Raw genomic sequence first — 25,461 nt, 5'->3', positions numbered from 1 at the left:
TTTTGGGTGTATGTGTGGTTTTTGAGACACGGTTTCTCTGTGCAGTCCTGGCTGTCCTGGAACTCAATGTGTACATCGTGGAACTTACTCTGTAGACCAGGCTGGCCTCAGACTCTGATCTGCCTGCCTCTGCCTCCTGAGTGCTGGCATTAAAGGGTTATGCCATCCCACCCCTGATTTCTTTAAAGAGATTTACTTTTAAAAGTATTATGATGTTAACATGGTGTGTGTGTGTGTGTATGTGCACGCATGCTATAGCATGCACATGGAGGTTGGAGGACAACTCTGTGAAGTCACTTCTCTCCTTCCTCCTCCATGTGGGTTCCAGGGAACAGACTCAGGTTACAAGCTTGAGTGACAAGCGCCTTTATACGATGAGTCATCTTGCTGGTCTCATGAACTGATTTCTTGTCCCTTCCCCACAAGACACACTGAGCCTGGAGACCCAGGCTCAAGTCCCTGGGAAAGTTACTTTACCTCCATGGCTTTCTGATCTTGGGTTAAAAGATGTCTAAGGTCTCATCTGACCATGATATTGACTCCATATACTTAAATTTTGGGGGAGTTGGGGACAGTTTGATGATTTTTGGTGACCATGTGAGTCAAGAGAATGGAATCAGAAGTCTGTGTTTTAGATTGGCCTGTCCATAAACTGAGCCTTTTTATTTTATGTGCATTGGTGTTTTGCCTGCATGTATGTCTGTACAAGGATGTCAGATCTTGGAGTTCCAGACAGTTGTGAGCCACAATGTGGGTGTTGTGAATTGAACCCGGATCCTCTGGAACACCAGCCAGTGCTCTTAACTGCTGAGTCATCTAAACAGAGTTAATCATCATTTGCTGGAGAAAGGAAAACAAAGCACACATGAACGTGTGTGTCTTGTGTAACTAAAGTTAGACACAGAGTGATGTTGCCAGTGGGGGTTAAGGATTAGGGGTTTGGGGCCAGAGGAGTGTTCTTTGGCGTCTCAGAACTCCTGGGCCTGGCTGGCCTCACCTATTGCTTCCACACCCTAGGCGCACGAGCGGCTGGAGGAGACGAAGTTGGAGGCTGTTCGGGATAACAACCTGGAGCTGGTGCAGGAAATCCTTCGGGACCTGGCGCAGCTGGCAGAGCAGAGCAGCACTGCTGCAGAACTGGCACGCATCCTCCAGGAGCCTCACTTCCAGGTTCCCAGCTGCTGGCTGCTGCCTGCTGCCTGCGGTGGTGGTGGTGGTGGTGGCGGTGGCGGTGGCGGCAATTTCCTAGTTGGTTGGGAAGCCAGCGCGGGGCATTTTCCCATTGTCCCTTCTTTTCCCATTTCAGTCCCTCTTGGAGACACATGACTCAGTGGCCTCAAAGACCTATGAGACCCCACCCCCCAGCCCAGATCTAGATCCTACGTTCAGCAATCAGCCAGTACCTCCTGATGCGGTGCGCATGGTGGGCATCCGCAAGACAGCTGGAGAACATCTGGTGAGGATCAGAGGCTTGGGGGGAGGGGACAGAGAGTCACTAATGAGAAAGGAGACAGGGCTGGTGGGACTAGGCCCAGGTTCATCCAAGGGCTGTATAGACTTAGCTATACATGAATGTGAGTACACATGCGTGTGCACATGCACATACATACACATTCTCCCTCAGGATCCTCTCCAGGCTGTGGCTATAGGTGAAGAATTGAGCCTAGAATAGGAGATTTTTGAGTGGGGATGGGGGTGGGGACTGGAGTGGGAGGGCCACTCTGGACAGACACAGCCTTGCTACCCTCTCCTTTCGTCCCCCAGGGTGTGACGTTCCGAGTGGAGGGCGGCGAGCTGGTGATTGCTCGCATTCTGCATGGGGGCATGGTGGCTCAACAAGGCCTGCTGCACGTTGGTGACATCATCAAGGAAGTGAACGGGCAGCCAGTGGGCAGCGATCCCCGGGCGCTGCAGGAGCTCCTGCGCAACGCCAGTGGCAGTGTCATCCTCAAGATCCTGCCCAGCTACCAGGAGCCTCACCTGCCCCGACAGGTGAGCCTGTCTCCCTGAGCCCGACCCAGCTCAAGGCCCAAGAGTTGGCTGAGCTGTAGCTCCTAGGTCTCTTAGTCTGTTCCACCCTAAACTGTATATCTAGGGAAGACGAGCCAGCAAGCCCTCCAGGCTGATGGTACTCATTACAGCTACACAGCCTCCAAGTGTGGCGCATAAGCACACATTGACATGTCTTATGTGTAGGCATTCATGCACATACGCAAGAGCTATGTGAGCTTCTATGACTAGGGAGGCCTATCTGAGTGTGCAAGAGATTGTGTGGAGTGTCCTGAGCGTGCAAAGAGATGTAGTGATCTTTGTGGCCTTTGCACCTATGTGTGTGTGCAAAGACCTCACCCTGCAGGCTGTGTAAGGTGGGATTGTCACCTGCCCTGGGAGCTGCTTCCTTGGCAGATTGTCAAAGCTGTCACCTCACCTCCTCTTTGGGTTTTGCTCTCTCCGAATTCTGCCCTCCTGAAGGGAGGAAGGAAGACTATAGGGTTAGGTGCCAGTGACCCCGACCTAGGTATCTGCTTCTTTTTTCCTGACCCAGCCTTGGGCAGTTTCTCAATTGCTAAATTTAAATCTCTTCATTCCAATTGCCAAGGGGAGTACCAGGAAGGCAGGGTAAGCAGGCCTGGGGATATCACTCCTTTAGGCAGGGAGAGTGGCAGGGAGGGGTGAACTGTTTGCCAAACACCCTTCCAGGGGACTGCTCTCTCTTCGGTCCCTTGACTCCTCCAAAATCCCTGTGCTCAGGTATTTGTTAAATGCCACTTCGATTATGACCCCGCCCGCGACAGTCTCATCCCCTGCAAGGAAGCAGGCTTGCGTTTCAACGCTGGGGACTTGCTTCAGATTGTAAACCAGGACGATGCCAATTGGTGGCAGGTGAGCCCTGGGCACTCCTACAGTGTCTCTGAGTACAGTAACGGGGTAGAAGGGGTGGGGCGCTGCGAAGGGTCCTCTTACCCAGGTAGGTCTTTGGCATGTGCCATTTCAGGCGTGCCACGTAGAAGGGGGCAGTGCTGGGCTCATCCCCAGCCAGTTGTTGGAGGAGAAGCGGAAAGCGTTTGTCAAGCGGGACCTGGAACTGACCCCGACCTCAGGTAGGCGCCCCGACCCCGGTCTCAAGTCCCAATTTAAGACTTGGAATGACCTAGTTTTCACTCACTCGTTTCCTTGTGGCCAGGGACCCTGTGTGGCAGCCTTTCGGGAAAGAAGAAGAAGCGAATGATGTATTTGACAACCAAGAATGCAGGTGGGTGCTAATTCCTGTCCCGGTTGTCCAATATGCCATATCGCTCTTCCTCACAAGTAACCTTGGGGGTCAACTCTGCTCAGATGCTGCCAGCCTCCTTCCTAGGCCTGCCTGAGTCCTCAGTTTCCCAGGCCTCAAGCACTTTTACTCTCAACGCATTCTGAGAGCCCCTTCCCTCCCCCATGGGGCAGCCTGCTGAGCAGTGCCATCTCTCTGTGCCCAGAGTTTGACCGCCATGAGCTGCTCATTTACGAGGAGGTGGCCCGCATGCCGCCATTCCGCCGGAAAACCCTGGTGCTGATTGGCGCTCAGGGTGTGGGCCGACGCAGCCTGAAAAACAAACTCATTCTGTGGGATCCAGACCGCTATGGCACCACAGTGCCCTGTGAGTGGGGGCCATGAAGCGGGAGGTGCGGGGGGCTGGGGAAAGGAGAAAGGAGGGAAGGTGGTGGAGGGGTGCGGAACAGCACTGAGTGAGCATCTTCAGGGGCATCAGGTTGGGTGGTTCCTTTGGGTGAGCGCTGTGTGGTGTGCACCCTCTGTGGGTGGATGAAGGGAACTGCAGGCTCGGGATTCGGCAAAGGGGCTGGCTTTATTTCAGGATTTCTTCTCTCAAGTATTGCTTGCAAAAAGGGTTAGAAAAAAAAGTGTCTACCTTGGGCTCTGGTGAAAGAGGGTTGAACTGCATGTGGCCGTATGGCCGACAGGGCTTCTAATCTAAGTGATGGGTCAGCGGGAGGTGAAGGTGGGTGGTGGCGGTTCCTGGAGGCAGGAACAAGAATATTAAGCACAGCTGGGTGGTGGTGGCGCACGCCTTTAATCCCAGCACTTGGGAGGCAGAGGCAGGCGGATCTCTGTGAGTTCGAGGCCAGCCTGGTCTACAAGAGCTAGTTCCAGGACAGGCTCCAAAACCACAGAGAAACCCTGTCTCGAAAAACCAAAAAAAAAAAAAAAAAAAAAAAAAAAAAGAAAGAAAGAAAGAAAGAAAAAGAAAAAAAATGAATATTAAGCACAGATTTCTTGACCCTTGCCATATATATATGTTCGTCGCCTTCCTGAGCCTCTGCTACCATCAGTGTGCATGAGATTGGGCAAGTTGTTCTCTGAAAGTCCTCCCAGACAAGTGTCTTGCGTGTGTTTGTGTACCTGTGTGTGCACATGCATGTCAGTGCTGAGGATGAGGGTCGGTATGTGTGAAGACGAGTTCAGAGATCATGCAACCCACATGGAACCCACATGTGCATTTTTGAGGTGGGGTGACTTGACTCACCCATCAGCCATGCTTCCTCTCCAGACACATCCCGGAGGCCCAAAGACTCGGAAAGGGAAGGGCAGGGCTACAGCTTTGTGTCTCGTGGGGAGATGGAGGCCGACATCCGTGCTGGGCGCTACTTGGAACATGGCGAGTATGAGGGCAACCTGTACGGCACGCGTATCGACTCCATCCGTGGCGTGGTTGCCTCCGGCAAGGTGTGCGTGCTGGACGTCAACCCCCAGGTACTGTCTAGCTCTTCCCTTTCATGTCCGTCAGTGTCCTCTGCCCACACCCTGCTCCCCTCAGCATCCCCTGTATGGCTCCTAGTGCTCATGTTCCCCTCGATTATGGCTAGGCATCCGGCCCTTTGCCGACTTCCTGGATTCTTGTCCCAGCCTCCTTCAGTTTGTCTCCAGCTGTTTGTCTTTCTCAGGACCCAGGTCGCAGAACCCCAGGCACCCCAAGCATCCACTCTCAGGTGCCCACCCTGTCACTCACACATGTGAAGATATGCCTCCCACCTCTTCTTTGCCTGCAGGCGGTGAAGGTCCTGAGGACAGCTGAGTTTGTCCCTTATGTGGTATTCATTGAGGCCCCTGACTTTGAGACCCTTCGAGCCATGAACCGGGCTGCGCTGGAGAGCGGCGTGTCCACGAAACAGCTGACGGTGAGGGGCTCTGATCGCCTGGGGTGGTGGAAGCCAGAGCAGCCAGTCAGTAATTTGTGCATCTGAAGAGAGGAAAGAATGAAAGAGAAACCCAGTGCCCAATGTCTCAGATCAAGCCAGGGACACAGAACTTTGACTCCAGGCCTACTTACGTGCTCCAGAGAGCCAGTGGGAGACTTGTGGAACAGAGACGGCCAGGGGAGGCTTCTGGACCTTGATACAGCATTGCCCCAATGGATAGGGTTTGCCAAGTTCTGAGCTGAAGGCTTCCCACCCCCATGCCCCCATCTCCTGTCCCATGCCTGTTACGACAGCTTCTCTGCTCCACAGAGGCTGTCTGGGTTGGGCTTGCATCCTCTGATGACCTGATGTCAGCTCTGTACACCATGGCCCTGACCAAAAACGCAGCCTGAGCCTCTAGAACACCACTACCCTCAGCTTCGTTAAGCCAGTTGTCCAGTTCCTTCACCGCTTCCCAGCTTAGCTTCCTTAGGTATAGGGTGGGTGGGAATTAACTTGTCCATTTGTGGGATCATCCTGGTATCAGGCAAATCCTGGCGCCACCTCATATAAGGGAAGGGAGCCCTGGCTGGAGTCAGGTGGATCCCTGAGCCATCGGCTCACTGTGACCTCTCTGTATCTGAGCTTTGTCTTATTAATGGGAGAAAATTAATCCTCCCTTGTGGAGCTATGGTAAAGGGCCTGTGGGTGGCCAAACCGTTAGTGCCCTGCTTGTCACAATGGCTCCTCCCTCTCTCCTTCCTTCCCTTCCTCCCTCCCTCCTTCCCTCCCTCTCTCCTTTCCTCCCTCCCTTTTTCCCTCCCTCCCTCCTTCACACCCATCTGGGCTTGCTGGGACACAGCCTTATGGGCACAGGGCATCTGTGCCACTGTGGCTGGACTTTGGGGTGAGGTAGGCAGGTTGTAGAGCCCTCTGATGATGGGGGCAAGGAGGAGGCCCTGACGAAGCCTCTTGTGTGGGACAGGAGGCGGATCTGAGGCGGACAGTGGAGGAGAGCAGCCGCATCCAGAGGGGATACGGGCACTACTTCGACCTCAGCCTGGTCAACAGCAATCTGGAGAGGACCTTTCGTGAGCTCCAGGCTGCCATGGAGAAGCTTCGAACAGAGCCCCAGTGGGTGCCCGTCAGCTGGGTGTACTGAGCTCTGCTCTGGACCTCACTCCCTGCCTGGTTGGGAATCCATCCATCCTTTAACCCACCTGTGACACCCCCTGCCCCGATAATGATCTCCACCCCCTCACCCCATCACTGGTTTTCCCTGGATCACAGTTCCCAGCAGGCTTCAGTCCAGAGGTGTGCACTGCCAGGGAGGTGGGTGTTCATAGGGTACCTCTGTACCCAGGTGCTGCCCACTCCCGATGCCCACTGGCCACCAGACATCCCTCCCTAAGGATCATGCTGTGTCCAAGAGCATCTCAGAGTCCCTCCTGGGATGCTCAGACCAGGGAAGAGTAGAACTGCTTGGACCTTGTGGTCAGTAGGTCTAGGACCCTACCAGCCGGTTCTCCTTGGGGCTGGCCACACCCACCCTATTCTCTGGCCCCTCCCACCCCTTCCTATAGTCCTTGGAACAGCCTTGGGCTGTTCTCCTGTGGCCAGGTACTCAGACCACTGGTAGCTAAGCAGACCTGGGCAGTGGTGTCAGTCTAGGCTGTTTTAGAGACTGGGGGAGCCCCATCGTGAGCCAGCTATTGTAGCTGGTGGCACAGGCCTCAGCTCCTCGAGGAGCAAACGTAGCCTGGTCCCTCCTTTATTCCTTCCTAGCTTCTCACTGCCAAAGTCTCTCCATGGACCTTCTCTATGTGTCCCTCTTTTATAAGTCCTGCTCCCCAAACATTGCGACTGGCAGGTGGCAGGAGGCTTAGCCCAGGTTGGGAATAGGGCTTAGAAAGCTGAACCCTTTGTTGCTGGGACCTAAAGTGCTCTGGGCTCCACAGCCCACACCAGACTCTGTTCGCTTTGAGCTTTTCTCTGAATGGATCTAGGTGGCCCCTGGCATTAGGGCTGGCAAGCTTGGGCTTGAAAAGGGGGTGGGGAGACTGTGAGTCTGGGCTTGGAAACAGACAGGCTAGCTTTAACAGCACTAGCCACACAACTCCAAGGGAGAGCCATTGGCACTCCAGGCTGGACAGTCTGCGGCTCTGCCTGCTGTGGTGCTGGTCCGTGTTCCTGGCCTTGGTGTGTGTGTTGTACGTGTGCGTGCATATGCACGGATGTGGTTTGGTTTGAAGGGAGGCAGAGGAATGCTTTTTCTTGGAGGTGGCTCTTTGAGGCCCCCAGAGCCCGGGCCTTCCTCTACTCTCCTGTTGTCCCTTACCCTAAGTACCAGCCTTTAGTCCTTGGGGAGGGTGATTTTGTAAATTAGGAGAATCCTTTTAAAAACGCTGTCCTTGACATCCGGAGACATCTCATCCTTCATCCTTCTTGAGGGGGCTCCTGTCCTCTCAGGGAACCCCCCGCACCCATACCCTCTGCCTCCCAGTTCTCCTGAGTGTCAGTCTTTGCTGCAGTGCCAGCCCAAGCTGACCCCTGAACCACTGTGTGCCCATTTCCTAGGGGAGGGGAGGGAGGGAGGGAGAATAAACAGAATATTTATTACAAATGCTAGAAATATATTTATTATATTAGAAGCCTCATTTGCATTGCCATTGGATGTGCAAACCAGACTAGAGGTGGACGGCCTGCTGCTCATTTGCATAGCTCTACCCACACCGTGCAGTCATCTTCCTACCTTGTTCCCCTGTCAGTCAATGTCCTGTCCTTTCAGCATCTTGCTGCGACCCTGACCCTCACTTAGCCTAAGGGGACCGGTAGGGGGAGAGAGATGGCACATTTCCCTGCTTGCCAGTTTCCTCCTTCCCTGGAGGATTAGTGTAGGGGTCAGAGCAGCCCCTGATTCCCCCCCCCCCGATTAACCCACAAAGCCCTCTGACCAAAAGACCAGGGCCGCTAAGAGATCTGGTGGGCACCATGCTGGAGAGTTGGTACCAGTCCTTCCCTCTGGATACCCAGTGGAGTAGCGATCCTCACAGCATCCCAGTAATGTGCAAGGGCCAGGGCTGGGTCCCTCCTCTCTGAACAGCCTCCTACCTCTCCCGCTGAGCCCAACTCTACACCCCTTTCAAGTGCTGGCCGGGTGGGAATAGAGGCTGGGATCCTCCTCAGCTCACCTGGCACAGCCCTTTAGTTAGAACATGTTGGTGCCCACCGAGCTAACTCTGTGACTCTGTCCTCCCTTCCTCCCTCCCTCCCACCGTGGACCTCAGGAGAAGGAGGACTCTGTCCCCCCATGGTCGACGCTCAGCCTCAGCCCATTGCCCTTCCTTTGTTCCCTCCGCCAGCCATCTAATTCTTAAGTTTTCTTTCTTTTCCTTTGATTAAATGTGAAAGCATATGTTTCTGGATTCTGTTGGTCTTTGATTGGGGGGTTGGGTAGATGGTTTGGGGAGAAGGTGCGGGTTAGGGAATACAGCACAGATAGCGGAATAAAAGAAAGAAAGGAGGGCTGGAGAGATGGCTCAGAGGTTAAGAGCATTGCCTGCTCTTCCAAAGGTTCTGAGTTCAATTCCCAGCAACCACATGGTGGCTCACAACCATCTGTAACGGGGTCTGGTGCCCTCTTCTGGCCATCAGGCATACACACAGACAGAATATTGTATACATAATAAATAAATATTAAAAAAAAGAAAGAAAGAAAGGAAAAGGAAAGCACATGACTCCTCCTAGGTGTGGTGGAGGAGGTTTATGGCAGACATGTAGGAGAGCCTAGCCAGAGGCAGGGACAGGGACATCTGGAGGAGAACAGAGTGGACATGATCAGATTGAGCTGTGCCGTATGAGGAGGAGGGGAGGGGAAGGGAGAGGAGAGAGCAGGGAGCCAGGTGCAGCGGCTAGAAGGCCCAATATACAAAGAGAGCTAGTAACCGAGATGGCTGGATTATATAGGGAAGAGCAGTTCAGCACCCCCAGCCCCGGGAGTTCAGGGTAGGGAGCTGGGTATGCCAGCCAGAAGGGCCCTCAACAATAGGTAGTGACTGAGGGATGCAGGGAGAACCTGGTGGCTGGTATCTGCTCTATGCTACATAGGCACCTTAGCCATTTGTCCTGGGTTTAACAACCTAACAATATTTCTAGAATGGAAGATGGACTATGGAGTCTTCCTCCCCTGTCTTGCCCCTCTGTGCTGTATCTTAAGAGCTTATGCCTGGGAGCTGTGAGCATCAGGGAACAAAGGACTCAGGGTCTCCATGGCCAATCCACATGACTTCATGTGGAATGCCTGTGGCCTTCAGCAGTTGCCCCTGCCTCCCTGGAGCTTGGCTTCACCCTCTGTGAAAGTTCCACAGTCTCTCAGTGATAATGCTCACGGGTTCTGGGTGCTCACCCGAGGGCAGGAGATGACACTGGAGTGTCACTCTTTAGATCCCTCTAACAGCAACAACACATCACACCTCCCAGGGGTTCCACCACAGCAGTATGTGTGGTCCAGGGCATCAGCATCCTTTCCACCCAAAGTTCTGCAGGAGGGAGGCATGGTACACCATCCCGCCATTATGACTGCAGGTCTCTGAGGTAGTCCCTGTGTGCAATGGCCACTTGTCCATTAGAACCTGGTCCCCAGTCCCAGGATACTGAAAGGAAGGCTGGGAAATGTAGTCTGTGGAGGAATGAAGGCAGGCAGCAGCAGATCCTGGTACTGAGTGAGCTTTGGGAGGTGCTTTGTTTTAAAAGCTCCCGGAGTGAGGCCCGGTTTGCTGACCACTGTTATTCTTTGTTTGCCACACTTTTGGGATTGAGAAAACGTCTTTTTGGCTTCCAGTTGGCATTAAGACATTTTCCTAAATTAAAGACAGATAGTCTGAAAGAAATTATTAGTTTTTTTTTTTTTTTTTTTTTTTTTTTGACACAGGGTCTTTCCATAACCCTGGCTGTCCTGAAACTCACTCTGTAGAACAGACTGGCCTCGAACTCATAGAGATCCACTTGCTTCTGCCTCTAGGATTAAAGGCATGCACCACCACGCCTCCTGACTTTTTTGTTAATATTTTTTAAAAAATATAGTTTTAAAAATTGACACATAGTAATTGTGTTTATATAACACACACACACACACAGAAAGAGAGAGGGGGGGTGTTTCTTTTTCATCAGTCACTCTTAAGCCACCAGCGTGCTTTAATTTATGCTGTGTCTTGAAGTAGGGTTTCATAATACAGCACAGACTAGTCTTGAACTTGGAATTCTTCTCTCTCAGCTCCTAAAATCTGGGATTACTGGTGTGTGCTACTTTGTCAGGTTGGAAAGTCCACTTTGGATGAACTTCTTTTTTGGGTGTTCTCTGCTAACTGCCTGGGGGCACTGCTTATCCCAATTTTTATTTATTTTTATTTATTTATTTATTTATTTTGGTTTTTCGAGACAGGGTTTCTCTGTGGCTTTGGAGCCTGTCCTGGAACTAGCTCTTGTAGACCAGGCTGGCCTCGAACTCACAGAGATCCACCTGCCTCTGCCTCCCAAGTGCTGGGATTAAAGGCGTGTGCCACCACCGCCCGGCTTATCCCAATTTTTAATGTATTAATGGATTTGCATGGCCTGCATTCTTGTAGGTATATATTCTCTCTCTCCCCCTCTCTCTCCCTCCCTTCCCCCTTCTCTCTCTCTCTGTCTCTCTATCTCTCTGTCTCTTTCTGTCTGTCTCTCTCTCTCCCTCTCCCCCCCACCCCGTGAGGGGGGTTTCACTTGCTGGTGCCCCATACAGGCCAGAGGTCTGCACCGGCTGTCTTCCTCTAGGTTTGAGATGGTTTCTTAGGGAATCTAGAGGTTGATGTCCTGGCTACCATGCTCTTGGGCTTTGCCATCTTCCCTCCAGCACTGGGGTACAGACTCACAGTGAGGCTGTTACAAGGAACTGGAACTGGGGTCCTCTTGCTTGCACAACAAATGCTTTATCTACTGAGTCATCCCTCCAGGAGGTTAGGAGAGGAGGGACACATGTCTTTAATACCAGCACTCGGGAGGCAGAGGCAGAGGCAGGTGGATCTCTGTGAGTTCAAGGCCAACCTGGTCTACAGAGCGAGTTCCAGGACAGACTCCAAAACTACAGAGAAATCCTGTTTCAAACAACAAAAAACAAAACAAGCAAACAACCTTCCCCCTCCCCCCCAAAAAAAAACAAACGAGAGAGAGAGAGAAAAGAAAATATTCTTTTTCTCAGGACCACATGTTCCCTCAACTCCTTCTAGAGATTTCTAATGGAAATTTTATGCTCCTGCATAAAGATTCACAGCTAGTGACAGAGAACCGGTTCGGTAAACTGAGGCACACCTATGTGCTGAAGTACTACGCAGCTGAGAAAGTTTATTGTACAAGGTTTGAAGGAATGCTTATGATGGGATAACGTGGGATGGGGTGACCCCTCTGTGAAAGGAGCAACCTCAAAATGCGAGGAGGAGAAAGGAGGGGGATCCAGCCAGGTGCGGTCAGGGTGCCAACAGGGCTTGGTGAGGTTACAGATGACCTTAAAAACACTGCCCCCTGCTTTTTGTCTTTTTCACTGTGTTTCTATGTCTTACATGCTGGACACTCCCTCTCAGCGTGTCATTTTCAAAACAAAATAGTAAAAGGAAAGCAAAGAGTTGAGCCAGACTGTCTCTCCCTCATCCAGCTGGCCTGGATTTAGCATTATCCTCTACTAATTGGAGTCTTGTTTCTTCCTGTCCTCCCCCCTTCCCACCCCACTCTGCTTTCCTCCTCCTCCCCAAGCCTCCAGAGCCCATGGAGTAGTACCCCCGTTTGGACAGAGAACTTTTCTCCAATGTCCTTCCAAAGCCTGGAATACAGGGTCGTGGGGAAGGAGAAGGAGAAACAGCTGACCCCACAGTGAAAGAAGGAAGAAAGACTCTCAGGCTAGAGGAAGCCAAAGATTCCTCAGGCTCAAGTGTGGGAATTTTGGTCACTTGTCAGAGCCACTGGTTAAGACCCGGGTCTTGCCCTCCAGATGGTTTGGGGCGGGGCTCGGGAATTCTGTTTTAATGATTTTTCTGAAGGGCCAGGATGCAGGTGTTTTATAAACACATATGTTTTATACACACGTATGTTGTCTCCTCCACAGCAGCTGCGGCAAGAGAATGGAGGGAAGCAAAGGTGGGATTTGCAGGGGATGGGAGGAGGGACGGTTGCTGGGCACCCACGCCCAGGAAATTTCCTGGAACCCATACAAACTCAGCCCTCATCTACTGAGCCTTGCCAGGCCCAGGTGAAGGTCCGCAGCTGCGCACTCTTCCTAGAGATTAGAATATGCTGGGGAGGTCTCAGCCATTGGCTGGAATTGTTCGGTCCACGCTGGGCTTCGGGGTCCACAGATACACTTTGTTACCATTCTGGGCCACACAAGCAGGGAGCCTGGAGGGAGGTGGACGGAGCCCTGGAGTGTGAGCAGAGCCGGCGAATTCATGCAAACTCAGCGGTTCAGCTTTATGGAGCCTGACCACGGGCCATTCTGAGGTTACACAGAGACGAACTCGGAGGCCAGTTCCTGTGCGGACACCTGCAGGGGAGGGGCTGCCATTGCATCCTCATCCTCCTTGGCGTCCCGGGAAGGGGCTGCCTCTTCCTCTGTAGCCTGGAGAGATGATGGTGAGGTTGAAAAGCAGAGCCTGGCGGTGGTGAAGTCTCCACTCCAGCAGAGCCCCCGCCCCCTCATCTCTTGTCTGTAGCGCATGCTTTTCTGAGACAAGGTCTCACCATGTAAACTGGCTTCGAATCCCCCAGCTCCTCCCTCTGACCACAGACTCCCAACTGTTAGGATTACAGACAAGTACCACAAGGCCCCGCTCAGCTGAGAACTCTTTAAACAGACACCCAACATGCTATTAAAGAATTCTCTAAGTCTGGAAGAGGAGATCGTGAAGTTTGGAGCCTGCGGGAAATGACCTAGTCTTATTACGGTTTTGATAGGCTAGATGGACAGATGTGGGTGTGGGGCTTCTGGGGAAGAGGATGCTGGGAGAAGAGCCCTCCCCGCCTTGTCCCCATAATGGTGTCAGCTAGCGTGGATTCCAGAGCTCTTCTGTCCACACCTGGTCGAGGTGCTGGGTCTCCGTGAAGGGCACAGCGGAGGCCTTGGGGTTGCTGAGACACTCGGGAGGCGCTGCAAGGTTGATCATGGCATCTTCAGGCACCCAGTTGTTCCCTGGTGGCTGTAAGAGGAACTCGGTCAGAACTCAGGACAGCCTGTTCTTAGCAGCATAGACAGTCTGGAACTAAGCCCAGAGGAGCTGGAGAGGAAAGACATAGTTCTGGTTGCCATATGACTTCTGACACCTGGGTGTTGCCTTGGCAAGCTAGAAGCTTGAATACATGTTTCTTCTCAGGGTCACACATCCAGATAGCACTAATTTTAAAGACAGAGCTTCGCCAAGTAATCCTGGATGACTTGGAACTTGCTACGTAGACTAGGCTGGCCTTGAACTCACAGAGATCCCTGTGCCTCCCGGATACTGGGAATAAAGGCCTGTGTCACCATGCTTTGTTTTCCGAGTCAGGGTCTCCTGCTTCCTAGGCTGGCTTTGAATTCCTTCTGTAGCTAAGGATGACCTTGTTGAGGGCTGGCGTCTCAGATGTGCACCGCCACCATCAGCTGAGGCTGGCTTGCTTCGTGTACGCCAGGCAAGCACTCCACCAAGTGAGCTGCGCCTGCAGTCTCCGGACAGCATCTTACCACCCAGTGATCAGAAACTTCTGGAATGGTTTGTTTTGTTTTAATCGTGTTATTCCTTCGTAACCAGAGGGAACAAGCAGGCTGTCTGCTGGTTTTCGTAGGGCTCAAAGATTCACCAGATACAAACAGCACAGGAGGCATTTGGTCTGTGACTATCCCATGCTTAGGGAAGAAAAATGGTTCTTTTTCTGGAGTCTACGGGACCAGCCTTGGGCAGTACATATGACTGAATTCTTCCAACCCTTGCACTTCAGTGTGGAAGGACGGACGGCACATCAGCCAGCCTCATAGACCTTGGGTGGTTTTGTCTAATTCTGTTTTCCTCAAGCTGTGTTACTGTGGGCATAGAATTGCCCTCTCTGAGTCTCTGTTGCTATGTATATAATATGGAGGAAATAACACTGCGTGCTCCAATAAAAACAACAAGGGGTCAAGCCCCCACTGCCTGCTCTCACCTCTGTTTCTGCCATGTGTACCCCAGGCTTGCCTTGGACAGCAACCCTCCTTCCTCAGCCTCCTGCGTGCTGGATGCCAGGTCTGTGCCACCATCCATGTCAGTTCCTTTGGCCTCTTTCAGGACAAATGTCCTCTTCCTTCTTTGTTGTGAGTGTGTGCAAAGAAAATCCCCAACCACTCCTGTGTCTTCCCCAGACCTCTGCCGAAGACTGCAGAAATGGGGACTCTACCAAACAAAGCACGCGTCTGCGTCTTCAACTGGCTGTGTTCTGGTAACGACGACCTCTGACCTTCGAAGTCCCCTCTCCTATCTTTCTACCTAAAGTGGGGGCTACTCAGTTTCCTTCTGTTCAAACTGCCCTGAGCTCTTTCTTGCTCCTTCCTACAGCTTCAGGGGGAGCTCAGGTGCCCCAGGCTGGAATCAGCCCTGCCCACAGTGGCAGGACAGGATACACCCCCACACCCAACCAAGGCTGGTTTTCTGAACCCAGCACTCTCCTGATGAGCCATCTCCACCCCAGAAGGTTGAGCTCTGAAAGTGGCTCAGGGTGGCCTCTGTTCCCATGACTTTTGCCTCACTCCCCTTAGCCACTTTTGGCCTTGTTCCACTTCCTGAGACAACAACAGCTGCTTCCGAAGTCAAGGAAGAGCCCATCCCCACTCAGCCCTCTCCTGGGTATCTGCCTGGAGTCTTTTGTCTTTACTGACGCCAGGAAAGAAGGGGATGATAGTTCCCCTTTCCTGACCCCACGTTTGGAAGAATAAGAGTTGAAATACCTCAGTAACTGGGTGGATTTTGGGGCAGGGCATCAGGCAAGGCAAGGTAGGATTTTGTTTCTCGAATACAATTCTGCAGCATCCTGGGGGCGGGGGGTGGGGCGGGGAGGCAAGCACTGGCCTGGGAAGTTGGATGGCTTGGTTCCTCAGGAAGATGTGCACAGGAACCTCTGTACATCCCCCCTCCCAAGTCCCCACTCCCACTGGTTCCCCGGGTGCTCTGCTCACAACTGGGTCCTTGAGCAGCCAAACATTGAGTAGCATGGCCTCAGAATCAGTGGAGGACCAGAAAAAATGTTTTGAGAGATTAAAGAAGAATTGGTAAATCTGGGGCTAGAGAGATGGCTTAGTGGTTAAGAGGACTAAGTGGCTTTTTTTTTTTTTGGATTTTCGAGACAGGGTTTCTATGTAACTTTTTGGTTCCTGTCCTGGAACTAGCTCTTCTAGACCAGGCTGGCCTCGGACTCACAGAGATCCGCCTGCCTCTGCCTCCCGAGTGCTGGGATTAAAGGCATGCGCCACCACCACCCGGCCTGACTGGCTTGGTTCCCAGTACCCACTCGGTGGCTCACAATTGTCTGCAACTCGACCCTCTTCTGGGTCCCATGGGTGCCAGGCACACATGTGGCACACAAACATACATGTAAGTAAAATACTCATACACATAAAATAAAATAAATGAATCTTTTAAAAGAATTGAGAAATCTGAGTGCGGCTGTGTGGGTTTGGGCCAGACCTTCGTACTCTCTGGGCCTCTCTGGGTTTCATTTGTAGAAGTACAATGGAGTCATGTTTGAGGGGCCCTTGTGCTCTGATGGGCTGTGGGTTCCCAGCCCTAGCCCTAGAAGATTGGGTTGGAAGCGGAGTCTGGGAGATCCCATCGTCAAACCCTGCTAACAGGTGAGATGGGATCAGAGTTGAGATACACACTGACCCGGGATCCACAGGGATCCTTCTCACTCCAGTGCTGAAGAACCATGATTCTAAAAGGCTTGGGAAGAGGGTACCCACTTGGTGGAACAATGCCTACCTGGTTCTTGGCGACCCTGCCTGATTCCAGGTGGGGATCAGGGTCAATGATGGGCATGCCAAGGAGCTCACACCCTAAAGGGTCGGTCTGGAGACTCCCACAGATCCTTTCAAGGCTGGGAGCGAGCTCTGCCTCTGGGTGGGCACAGAGATGAGCCTGGAAGTCTGACCTAGGTAGGCCCCAGAGGGGTTGATCTCAGACTTTGGCTCCCTGGGTCCTTACCGAAGCTGGGAGGTAGACCTTCTCGTTCCTCTGTGTCTCCACGGCCAGCCAAGCTGAAAGAGACCCAGGGGAACCTTGAGGCCAGGAAGACCTTGAGTCATTCCCAGAATGCAGAAGGTCATGTCACCCATGTATGGGGGATTTCCAGAGGGACCTAGGAGGCCCTGAAGCAGGACACCCTGTCTAGCTCGGCCTTTTAGGAAGGAGTCGGCATTTGAGATCTATGAAAACTAGAAAGTGGATGAGGAAACTGTGTTCACTTCTTGAACCTTAATAAGCATGGGGGACATCTTCAGCTTGATGCAACTTGTCCCATGGGAGACCTGGTCCTCAACTTGAGAGTGGTAAAACTTTTAAGAGGTGGGACCTAGGGGGCCTCTTTTTGAAGGTGTCTGTGGGCCTGTCTTCTTTTCACTTCCTAGCCATGAGTGAGAAGTTCTTCCCTCACCTCATGTGAGGTATCTCTTCAGAAGCCACGTAACATGAATTTTGTTTGACCCAGATGACCAGCACAGGTATCCAGATGATCACACACAGGTTCTGAATTGAGTTCCGAGACTCTGCATTTCTAACAGGCTACCAGAGGGGGCGCTGCTGCTTGCTGGGGAACCATAATTCCAGAGGTAAGATGCTAAGTGGCTTCAGAGTTGAGGCTATTTCCACTCTGTGTGTTCCCTTCTGGTCTCCAATGAGAGAATCTGGGGACACGAATAAGTTGAGATTTCTTACAAGGTCGGAAGCAGGCCCAGGAAAGCCCCAGGCCCACCTTCTCTGGGATGCCACTGTAGGTCTCTTTCTGGCTCTACTATTTCCTAGGCCTACAAACACAAGGCAAGCTGCCTAACCGTCCACTTTCCTCCACTATAAGATGGGGTGCCCCACAGCACAATAGGTTAATGGAGATGAGATGCAGGACCTTGCCTGGTTCCTGGCACTCTTAATACTATGACATCATGTAACCTGCTTGACCTCTACCATCCAGCACAGGAGCCAGAAGCCACACATGTCACCCAGCACGGGAATGTGGTCATGTGAAGTCATATCTAAACTTCCAAAGGCTCAATATGGACCCCCCCCAAAAAAAACCCAAGGGGCTGGAGAGATGGCTCAGCGGTTAAGAGCATTGCCTGCTCTTCCAAAGGTCCTGAGTTCAATTCTCAGCAACCACATGGTGGCTCACAACCATCTGTAATGAGGCCTGGTGCCCTCTTCTGGCCTTCAGGCATACACACAGAAAGAATATTGTATACATAATAAATAAATAAATATTTAAAAAAAAACCCAAAACAACAACTAGGGTATGAACATCAAATTTTGTTGAGGTTTTGAGATGGGGTCTGGCTGTACTGCTCAGCCTGCTTTCAAATTCCTGGACTCAACTAATCCTCCTGCCTCAGTGTGAGTAGCTGAGACAGCAGGCGTTCACTACAATGTCCAGGTTTCCTTAATGTCTTAGCATTGGTTCCGTGCTGAATTGGTCATGTTTCAGGTATATCAAATTGAATGAAATTTAATTGTTATTGTTAAAATCAGCTTTGCTAACTCTTTTACTCTGTTTGCTCATTTGTTTGTTTGTTTAGACACACAGCCCAGGCTAGTATTGAACTCATGATGTGTCCAAGACTGTCCTTAAGCTTCTGTCCCTCCTTTCTCCAACTTCCAAGCACTGGGATTATAGGAATACGCTTCTATCTTGGCTCCCTGAACTTTCATATTAAAGAGCTCCCATTTCCCCAGTTAAATTGTTCTTCCCAGTGCTGGCTGCTTCATGGCTTCTCAGAAGGAAACAGCTAGGTTGTTTTGGTTTGGTTTTTTTGAGACAGGGTTTTTCTGTGTATCCCTGACTGTCCCAGAACTCACTCTGTAGACCAGGCTTGAACTCAGACTAAAGGGGTGCACCAGGACACATGGCAAACAGAAGGTTGTCAGACCCACCCACTGGGGCCCGCAGGTCTTTCAAAGGTTGATGTATCACAGGTGTGCACGAGCCTCCTCCCTCCATGTCGATCACTTACCTTTCTTTCTCCACTGGAGCATGTGGCTGCCGAAGGCAATCAGACCTGTTGCCAGCAGAAGGGACAAGAGCACCCAGACTGGGGCCATCATGCGGACCATCGGGATGGACACACTAGAGGAGAGATGAAAGGAGCCTGGAGGAGCCTGGTGGCCCTTACCAGATCAGCCATCTATGTCCTTAGGTCCCATGCATAAGCTGAGAAAGCCAGTTTCTAGCCTGATGGCCAACACATCCCCAAATCGAGGCTCTCTGGGTTCGAACCCTGGTCTTGACATTTCAGGGACATGTCACTTTGAGTAAGTGACTAAACAACCTTCCAGACCACCGATTTTACTTCCTATGAAGCAAGGCTGTGAGGATCAAACAAGTTGGAATGTTTAAGATACTGAGTTCAGGGGCTGGAGAGATGGCTCAGAGGTTAAGAGCACTGATTGTTCTTCCAGAGGTCCTGGGTTCAATTCCCACCTCCTACATGGCGGCTCACAACTGTCCGTAACTATAGTTCCTGATACCCTTACACAGGCATTCGTACATAGACAAAACATCAATGCACATAAAAAAAATAAATGAATAAATTTAAAAAAGATACTGAGTTCAAAGACAGGTGAGGTGATTCAAGATTGTGATCCTTGCACTTGGGACATAGACGATAAGGAAGATCAGGAGGTTTAGGTCATCCTTGGCTACTAAGGGAGCTGGAGGCCAGCCTGAGCTACATGAGAGAACTTATCTCAAATTAAATACTCCTCCCACTAGGAACAAATCTTAGTACAGTACCTAGTTATATTTGCTGCTAAACTATACAATTCAACAAGCAGGGCTTTTTATTTTTAAACAAGGTCTCACAAACTTAACTCAGCCTGGCCTTGAACTTGTGGCCTTCCTAACTCTGAATAATTGGAATTACAGGTGTGCTCCTCCACATCTGGCAAGAAATGGGGAGGCTCACTGGCCTGAAGGCGGTGTCACCAGCACCGGTTTACGGCAACACAATGCTCTAATTCAGCATCCAGTCAGATTTCTGTCACCCGAGGAGATCAGAAGGCATGAGGGGCCAGTGTTTTAGAGATCATCCCTGTGTGCTCTGCCCGGGGTACCCCAGCCATACAGGATATGTTCAGCCTGGCCTGAACCTGCTAGTGATGATCTGAAAGGCAGGAACTGGGAATAGGGAGAGCCCCCAGAATCCTTTGCTGCAGACTGGGATCCAGCTGTGTCAAGAAAAAGTTGATAAAGGGCTTTCATATTTTCATGCAGCCCAGGGCTCAGAGCAAAGTATACAGGGAAACCCCTGAGCTGGGGTGACTTGAGCGGAAGAGAGATGCTTTCTGGGTCCAAGGGAGACCCTTCACCTCAGATGGCTCTGTGTGTCCAGATGAGCCCTGCGAGGGGACTGAGGCCTGAAATCTGCCTTCTGAACCACATGCTGTAGCCACCACCAGAGGAACTATCTGCCAGGAGGAAAGGAAGGAGAGTCGAAAGGTTGAAGAGTCACCTTGGGTCCCCTGGACTCACCTGGACGTGAGGACACGACTGGCCGTGGAGTCCTTTGGTGTGATGCTGAGAGGCCAGATGACTGGGCGGGAGCTCCCTGCATGAGGAGAGGTCGCTGTGTGAGGAGAGCTCCCAGCATATGGAGAGGTTCCTGGGGAAGGGGAGGTTCCTGCAGACCAGGCTGGGGTTGTTGTGTGAGGAGCACTCCCAGCATATGGAGAGGTTCCTGGGAGAACCTGGGAGGTTTCTGAAGACCAGGCTGGGGCCTCCTCCGTGAACACAGGGGCCTTAACCTCTGTCTTCCCCTGCTTGACTGTGACGACTGTCGGGTGGAGACCAGGAGAAGCTATAAGTCCAAAAACAATACCTCAGCACCTTCCCTGGCCCTCGAGCTCCACCCAGACATTTGAACATGAATCTTTCCAATCTCTCAGGATGTCCTCAACTAAAACACCCCCAGGAGGCAAGCAGAGGCCCAAGAGAGGCCCTTAGAGCAAGAAGACCCTGGACCAGGCACATCTATGCGTAATCTGTTCTGTAGACATAGACCCTGCCCCCAAGGCTCTGTCCTACATCCTGGTCCTCCCTAAAAAGCAACTTCTCCATCTGCCCAGCGCTGAACCTCCTGACCCAGATGTTCTGGTAAGGCCTAACCTCCTTCAGCTCCCAAAAGCTGGGCAGAGCAAGCTGGGTGGCCCTCACACTATGTTTCCTGAACTGGAGAAGGGGCAGGAAAGCCATTGACTCACTCAGTTCTGGGAGCTGAGTCTGCCAGGCTATTGCCTTGGGCTGCAGGATCCTCATAACTGTGAGAGGCTGGAAGAAGGGGTTGGGGGAAGTAGGGCAGCAGGTGCCAGTGGGGGTGGGAATGTCCCTTCTTCCTAAAGGAAACGGAGAGGCTGCTCTCAGGGGAGACAGACATTGCCACAGTGGGCCCCTCATTCTCAGTCGAGGCGCCATTGTTGTCTCCTCCGAGCCAATCGGAGGCCATAACTGGCAGATCCCAGTGGATCCTGGGTCTTCCCCACCTGCTGCCCATATTAGTCTCTCATTGGATCAGGTCTTCCGTGTTCCTTGCCCCAGCCTGCTTCTTTCATACCACCCTTTGCACGGACACCTGCGTTTCTAAAACACACATCAGATCCCATTGCCTCCTGCTCTGGAAGCCATCGGCGACTCCCCATTTTAGCTGTAAGCTGAAACACCGTCTGCTTACTTGGTGTGTTTCTTACGGCCTTTGAAACCCAGACTTCAGATCACCCTACCAAAGTCACCTCTTTCCCCACGGGGAACTCACAGAGCCACGCAGAGATGCCCTGTGTTCAGGGTCACCCTTTCTACTGCTGTGCCTTTGCCAGGTTGTCCCTCTGTGAAACCATTCTCGTACACCTCTGCCTAAAGCTCCCCCTCACCTCTGCCCCCCAACCCCTGCCCTGTCTTCCATCATCAGCTCGAAAGTTAAGTCCCAGTAACGGTGGAGGAATTCTCCCTTTCCTTTGTGTGCCCCAAAATCCTGTGTTTGTCTCCTGGGGAGCTAGTGCTCACTTTGACTACAACTATAGATTTGCAGGGTCTCCCAAGGGCCTGGGATTCCTCAAGGGCCAGCATCCCAGGGTCTTTTCTGACGACACCCAACCTTGACATTCTGGAATTGCTCTCCACTCTCAAGTCTAACGCTCGGTCATTTACTTGTCTTTTTTCTTTTTTCTTTTTATTAAAATATTTATTTATTTATTTATTATGTATACAATATTCTGTCTGTGTGTGTTTGCAGACCAGAAGAGGGCAGTAGACCTCGTTACAGATGGTTGTGAGCCACCATGTGGTTGCCAGGAATTGAACTCATGACCTTTGGAAGAGCAGGCAATGCTCTTAACCACTGAGCCATCTCTCCAGCCCTACTTGTCTTTTTTTCTAAGTAGCCGACTAAATCTTCTGTAAGTCAAGAGCAGCTTCCTATTTTGTGTGTTTCTACGCCTCTTTGCCTTGCCTAGGGCCTCCAGAAGATGAGAAATGGAGGATGTGATAATGGATATTTCCCGCCTAGATTGGCCCAGGAGGCTGCTAGTTCCCTCTGGCTTGTTAACTTTGCAGGAGCTGGTTGTTAAATGTTTGGCAGATAGACACTGGCCTTGTAGGAGGGAGTGTTGCTACCAGAGAAACCTATAAACATTACAGGCCAGTGTCCTCAGTGGCTGTGGGGGCACCCACTGACACGGCCCTCGTCATTGGCAGGATGAGCTGTCATCAGAAACCAACCAATTCTGGCACAAAAGGACGAAAGGCTTGGATCACATACCTCGGAGAGGTGACAAGAGCTCAGGGCAAGAACCAGACACAAGAGAGTCTAAAATTAGAGAACGGTAGCCTAGGTGTGGTGGCACAGGACCTTAGTGCCAGTGCTCAGGAGGCAGAGACAGGTAGATCTCTGTGAGTTTCTAGGCCAGTCAGAGGAGTCAGAGCTGCATAGTGAGACATCATCTAAAAAGCCAAAGAAATAAAAGAAATAAAGATAGAGCTATTCACAATTAGGGGGAAAATTGTCTGTGCACTGTTAAGAGTTGAAAGAGACTGGGACCTTCTGACTAAGAGAAGCCACTCAAGGAGTATCGTTCTATCGCTCCAGCATTAGGGATGCAGCCCAGGGTCTTACCCATAGCTGGACCTCTGAGCCACACCCTCCAGTCTCATCAGTGAGGCTTTGTTGCTGCTGTTAGAGTCTGGTTTGTTTACTTTTATTTCCCTTAACTGTCACAGAGACTCAGGAGTGAAAGAGAATAGGCTTTGGGGACAGACCAGGGCTTAGGATGGGTCCTAGCTTCTGGGCCCATCTTTCAAACAGAGAGACAGGTTGCAGTGATCTGGGTTTGAATCCTGCCTGCTCTGCTTCCTGCCTCAACCTTAGGCCAGTCACTGAGTGTCTTGGAGTGTCTCTGTGTCCCATGTGGGAAGTGGTGGTTCAGAGATCTACCCAGCTCTCACTGGCTGAGACAGGACTGTCTGTGCTCTGGCTCCCTCTAGTTTTCCTTCCCTGGGTTCTCCATACAGAAGGAGGAAAAAACACGGAGACCATCAGCATAGTGAAGCCAGCTCATGGCTTAGGGAACACTTTGGGCTGGGCCTGGGAGGTGACCATGGTTAGTCTGGGCTCAGAAGGTTGTGGGAGCATTTGTGACACGGGAAATCTGCAGGTCCTTCCTTATTGCCTGAGATGGTCATTTTGTCCTCATCCTGTCTCCCCCAAGACATCCAGGCCAAGAGTGACAGGTATGACCACATTTTGCTCTATGAAATCCTAACAGGGAGATTTGCAAAGGGACAGCTGAGGCTTCTCTGAGTCGTTTCTAGTGCTCAGCAGGTGTCCCTACTGACTCCTCAAGTCCTAGAGAAGGCCTGATGAGGTTGGTACCAAGTCTGCCCCCTTCTGTAACAGGAAACTCTCCACGGTTCAGATCCTCTTGCCCATCCCACCCAGGCCGCGTGGAGAGCCGTTCGTTACCTGGAAAGACGATGAGAAACACTTCAAAAGATTCATCGAAGCCCAGTCTGTCAATCCCGCACCAGTACTTCCCCGAGTCCTTCATGGTAAGGTCCCTCATGGTCACGGTCATTGAGAGCTCTCGGGGTCTGTCTCGAATGGACATCCGGCCCTGTACCACCTCCTCGTTCGGTCTTGAGTAGATAATGTCGGAGCAGCGGGACAGGATGAGGCCACCCTCTCGGCACCAGTACTTCCTGTGTCCCCTCACCTTCTTCTCGTAGGTGCACTGCAGGGAAACGCTGTCACCTTCAAATCCACTGACCTCCTTTGGGCCCTTCAGGGCTTCATAGCCTGAAAACACAGCATGAATGGAGACAGGATGTCTATGGATCCAAGTACTCGGCCCAGACCCGAAGCCCATTTCACAGGGAGAAAGGGAGGCTTTCTCATCAGATCTGAGGCAGCCTGAAAAAGCCCCAGGGTTCTCTTCTTCTAGGGAACCTTAAGACAAACCTGCCGCTCTTTCCTTAAACACCATTAACTGAAAGGGACAGACAAAGTTCTAGACTCAGATTGCTGGGAGGTTGAGTCCCAGCCTTGGCATTCCGTAGCTTCGTGATGTTGGGCAAGTTGCTTAACACATCTAAGTTTTCTTGTCTATAGAGGATATTAACATTCTCCTTCATTGCATTTGAGAGACATGAGCCAGGCTGGCCAGATGGCTCAAGGGGTAAAGGCACTTGCTGCTAAGCCCAACAAAGTGAGTCTAAGACTCAAGAAGAAGAGAGCAGACCACAAAGGTTGTACGCTGACCTCCCCACGTGTGCTGCGCCTTTTGTGTACCTAATGCGTGCTCGCATGTGCATACACACACATGAAGAATACATGTCAAAAGACTTCAGAAAACAGCCTGAGTTAATGTATATATTATTAAGGGAAAACTAAACAAACACACCCAACTGAGCAGTTATAAGATGCATCCTGATTTTTAGGTCTTAATGGGTTAAGGAAGCCCAGCATGGTGGTCTCCCTTGTGGTCACAGCTACTTGGGATCAGGGTAAGTTCAAGTCTGAAACAATGGAAAGGGAGCTGGGGATGCAGCTTAGGCATGGAGCACTCACTCAGCGTGCTCCAGTGCTAGGTTCCACCCTCCTCTGAGCATTGTAGAAAAGAAATAAAAGATAAAAATGATAAGAGCAAAGAAAGCTTCCCTGCAGGTGCGCTCTAGCTACTCTTCAGCCCTTTGCCTTCTTGCAATGAACTAACTAAACTAAATATACCGTGTGTAGTATATGTAAATGTATACACACACACACACACACACACACACACACACACGTTCAGCAGTAAGAGCACTTGTGGTGAAAACCTGATGACCTGAGTTTGATCCCCTGATCCCATAGTGGAAGGAGAAAACCCAAAAGTTCTACTCTGACCTCATGAGTGCTGTGCAACACACATGCTCCCTCCCTTCCTCCTTCTCTCTCTCTCTCTCTCTCTCTCTCTCTCTCTCTCTCTCTCTCTCTCTCACACACACACACACACACACACACACACACGATAACAATAGTAAATTAAAAATTCAAAATAAGTAAAGCAAGAAAAAATGAAAGCAAAGAAAGAGAAACAAGTTTAGTAGAAATCCAACTAAGTCAGCTGCGTTAACGAGCTAAGTAGATGCATCGCTGTGATGCGCGAGGCTTGGCTCCTTTTACACCTGCACAGTCGCGCAGAGGCCACAAACACGCCTGAGGAAGACCCCTGGGTCTGAGCTCAAATACACCAGGAGCTGCGCCCAGGGTTGCTGGGCTGAGGATGGCTTAGCTGGGATGAAATGGGAAAGTTTCTTCCTCCACCCCACCTCCTCACGGAGTAGAGGGGAAGAGCGGCTCTGCAGACCAGAAGAGTGAGCTCAGGCCCGCACCTGCCTGCCCCTCCATCCCTGTCACTGCCATTCCCCCTCACCTGGGAGCACCAGGCAACCCCACAGCAGGACTAGAGGCCGCATGGTGGATGATGGACACGGTGGGGCAGATGCCTGCAATTGCCCGCTCCTTGGGCCACTCCCGGC

At 51.6% G+C, this 25,461-nt stretch overlaps 2 protein-coding genes across 9 annotated transcripts in view; one reads left to right on the top strand and one right to left on the bottom strand.

The window, feature by feature from the left end:
* Nucleotides 1-8,592, top strand: part of Mpp2 (MAGUK p55 scaffold protein 2) — a 30,284-nt gene extending 21,692 nt beyond the window's left edge. For both annotated transcript variants that reach the window (XM_057775471.1, XM_057775470.1), the window contains 10 exons: nt 1,018-1,170; nt 1,307-1,456; nt 1,765-1,992; nt 2,752-2,883; nt 2,996-3,101; nt 3,185-3,253; nt 3,477-3,638; nt 4,548-4,750; nt 5,047-5,175; nt 6,161-8,592. In XM_057775471.1, coding sequence (XP_057631454.1) covers nt 1,018-1,170; nt 1,307-1,456; nt 1,765-1,992; nt 2,752-2,883; nt 2,996-3,101; nt 3,185-3,253; nt 3,477-3,638; nt 4,548-4,750; nt 5,047-5,175; nt 6,161-6,337 — 1,509 coding nt within the window. In that variant the 3' untranslated portion in view covers nt 6,338-8,592. The remainder of the gene's footprint in view (nt 1-1,017; nt 1,171-1,306; nt 1,457-1,764; nt 1,993-2,751; nt 2,884-2,995; nt 3,102-3,184; nt 3,254-3,476; nt 3,639-4,547; nt 4,751-5,046; nt 5,176-6,160) is intronic.
* Nucleotides 8,593-11,464: 2,872 nt separating this feature from the next.
* Nucleotides 11,465-25,461, bottom strand: Cd300lg (CD300 molecule like family member g). 7 transcript variants are annotated; one of them, XM_057775170.1, is made up of 8 exons: nt 25,356-25,461; nt 23,408-23,740; nt 20,658-20,789; nt 19,930-20,254; nt 18,413-18,525; nt 16,398-16,450; nt 13,272-13,391; nt 11,465-12,814 (listed from the first exon to the last, which is right to left on the bottom strand). In XM_057775170.1, the coding sequence occupies exons 1-8, from the start codon at nt 25,396-25,398 to the stop codon at nt 12,698-12,700; spliced, it is 1,236 nt and encodes a 411-aa protein (XP_057631153.1). In that variant the 5' UTR covers nt 25,399-25,461; the 3' UTR covers nt 11,465-12,697. The 7 variants fall into 7 exon arrangements, with proteins under 7 accessions (XP_057631153.1, XP_057631154.1, XP_057631155.1 ...); XM_057775171.1 differs by having other exon boundaries at nt 19,930-20,230; XM_057775172.1 differs by lacking the exon at nt 20,658-20,789.

This window comes from Chionomys nivalis, chromosome 7, assembly GCF_950005125.1.
Source record: "Chionomys nivalis chromosome 7, mChiNiv1.1, whole genome shotgun sequence".
NCBI classification, from domain to species: domain Eukaryota; kingdom Metazoa; phylum Chordata; class Mammalia; order Rodentia; family Cricetidae; genus Chionomys; species Chionomys nivalis.
Note: the sequence above shows the minus strand (reverse complement) of the source record. Positions and strands in the feature narration are given on the sequence as shown.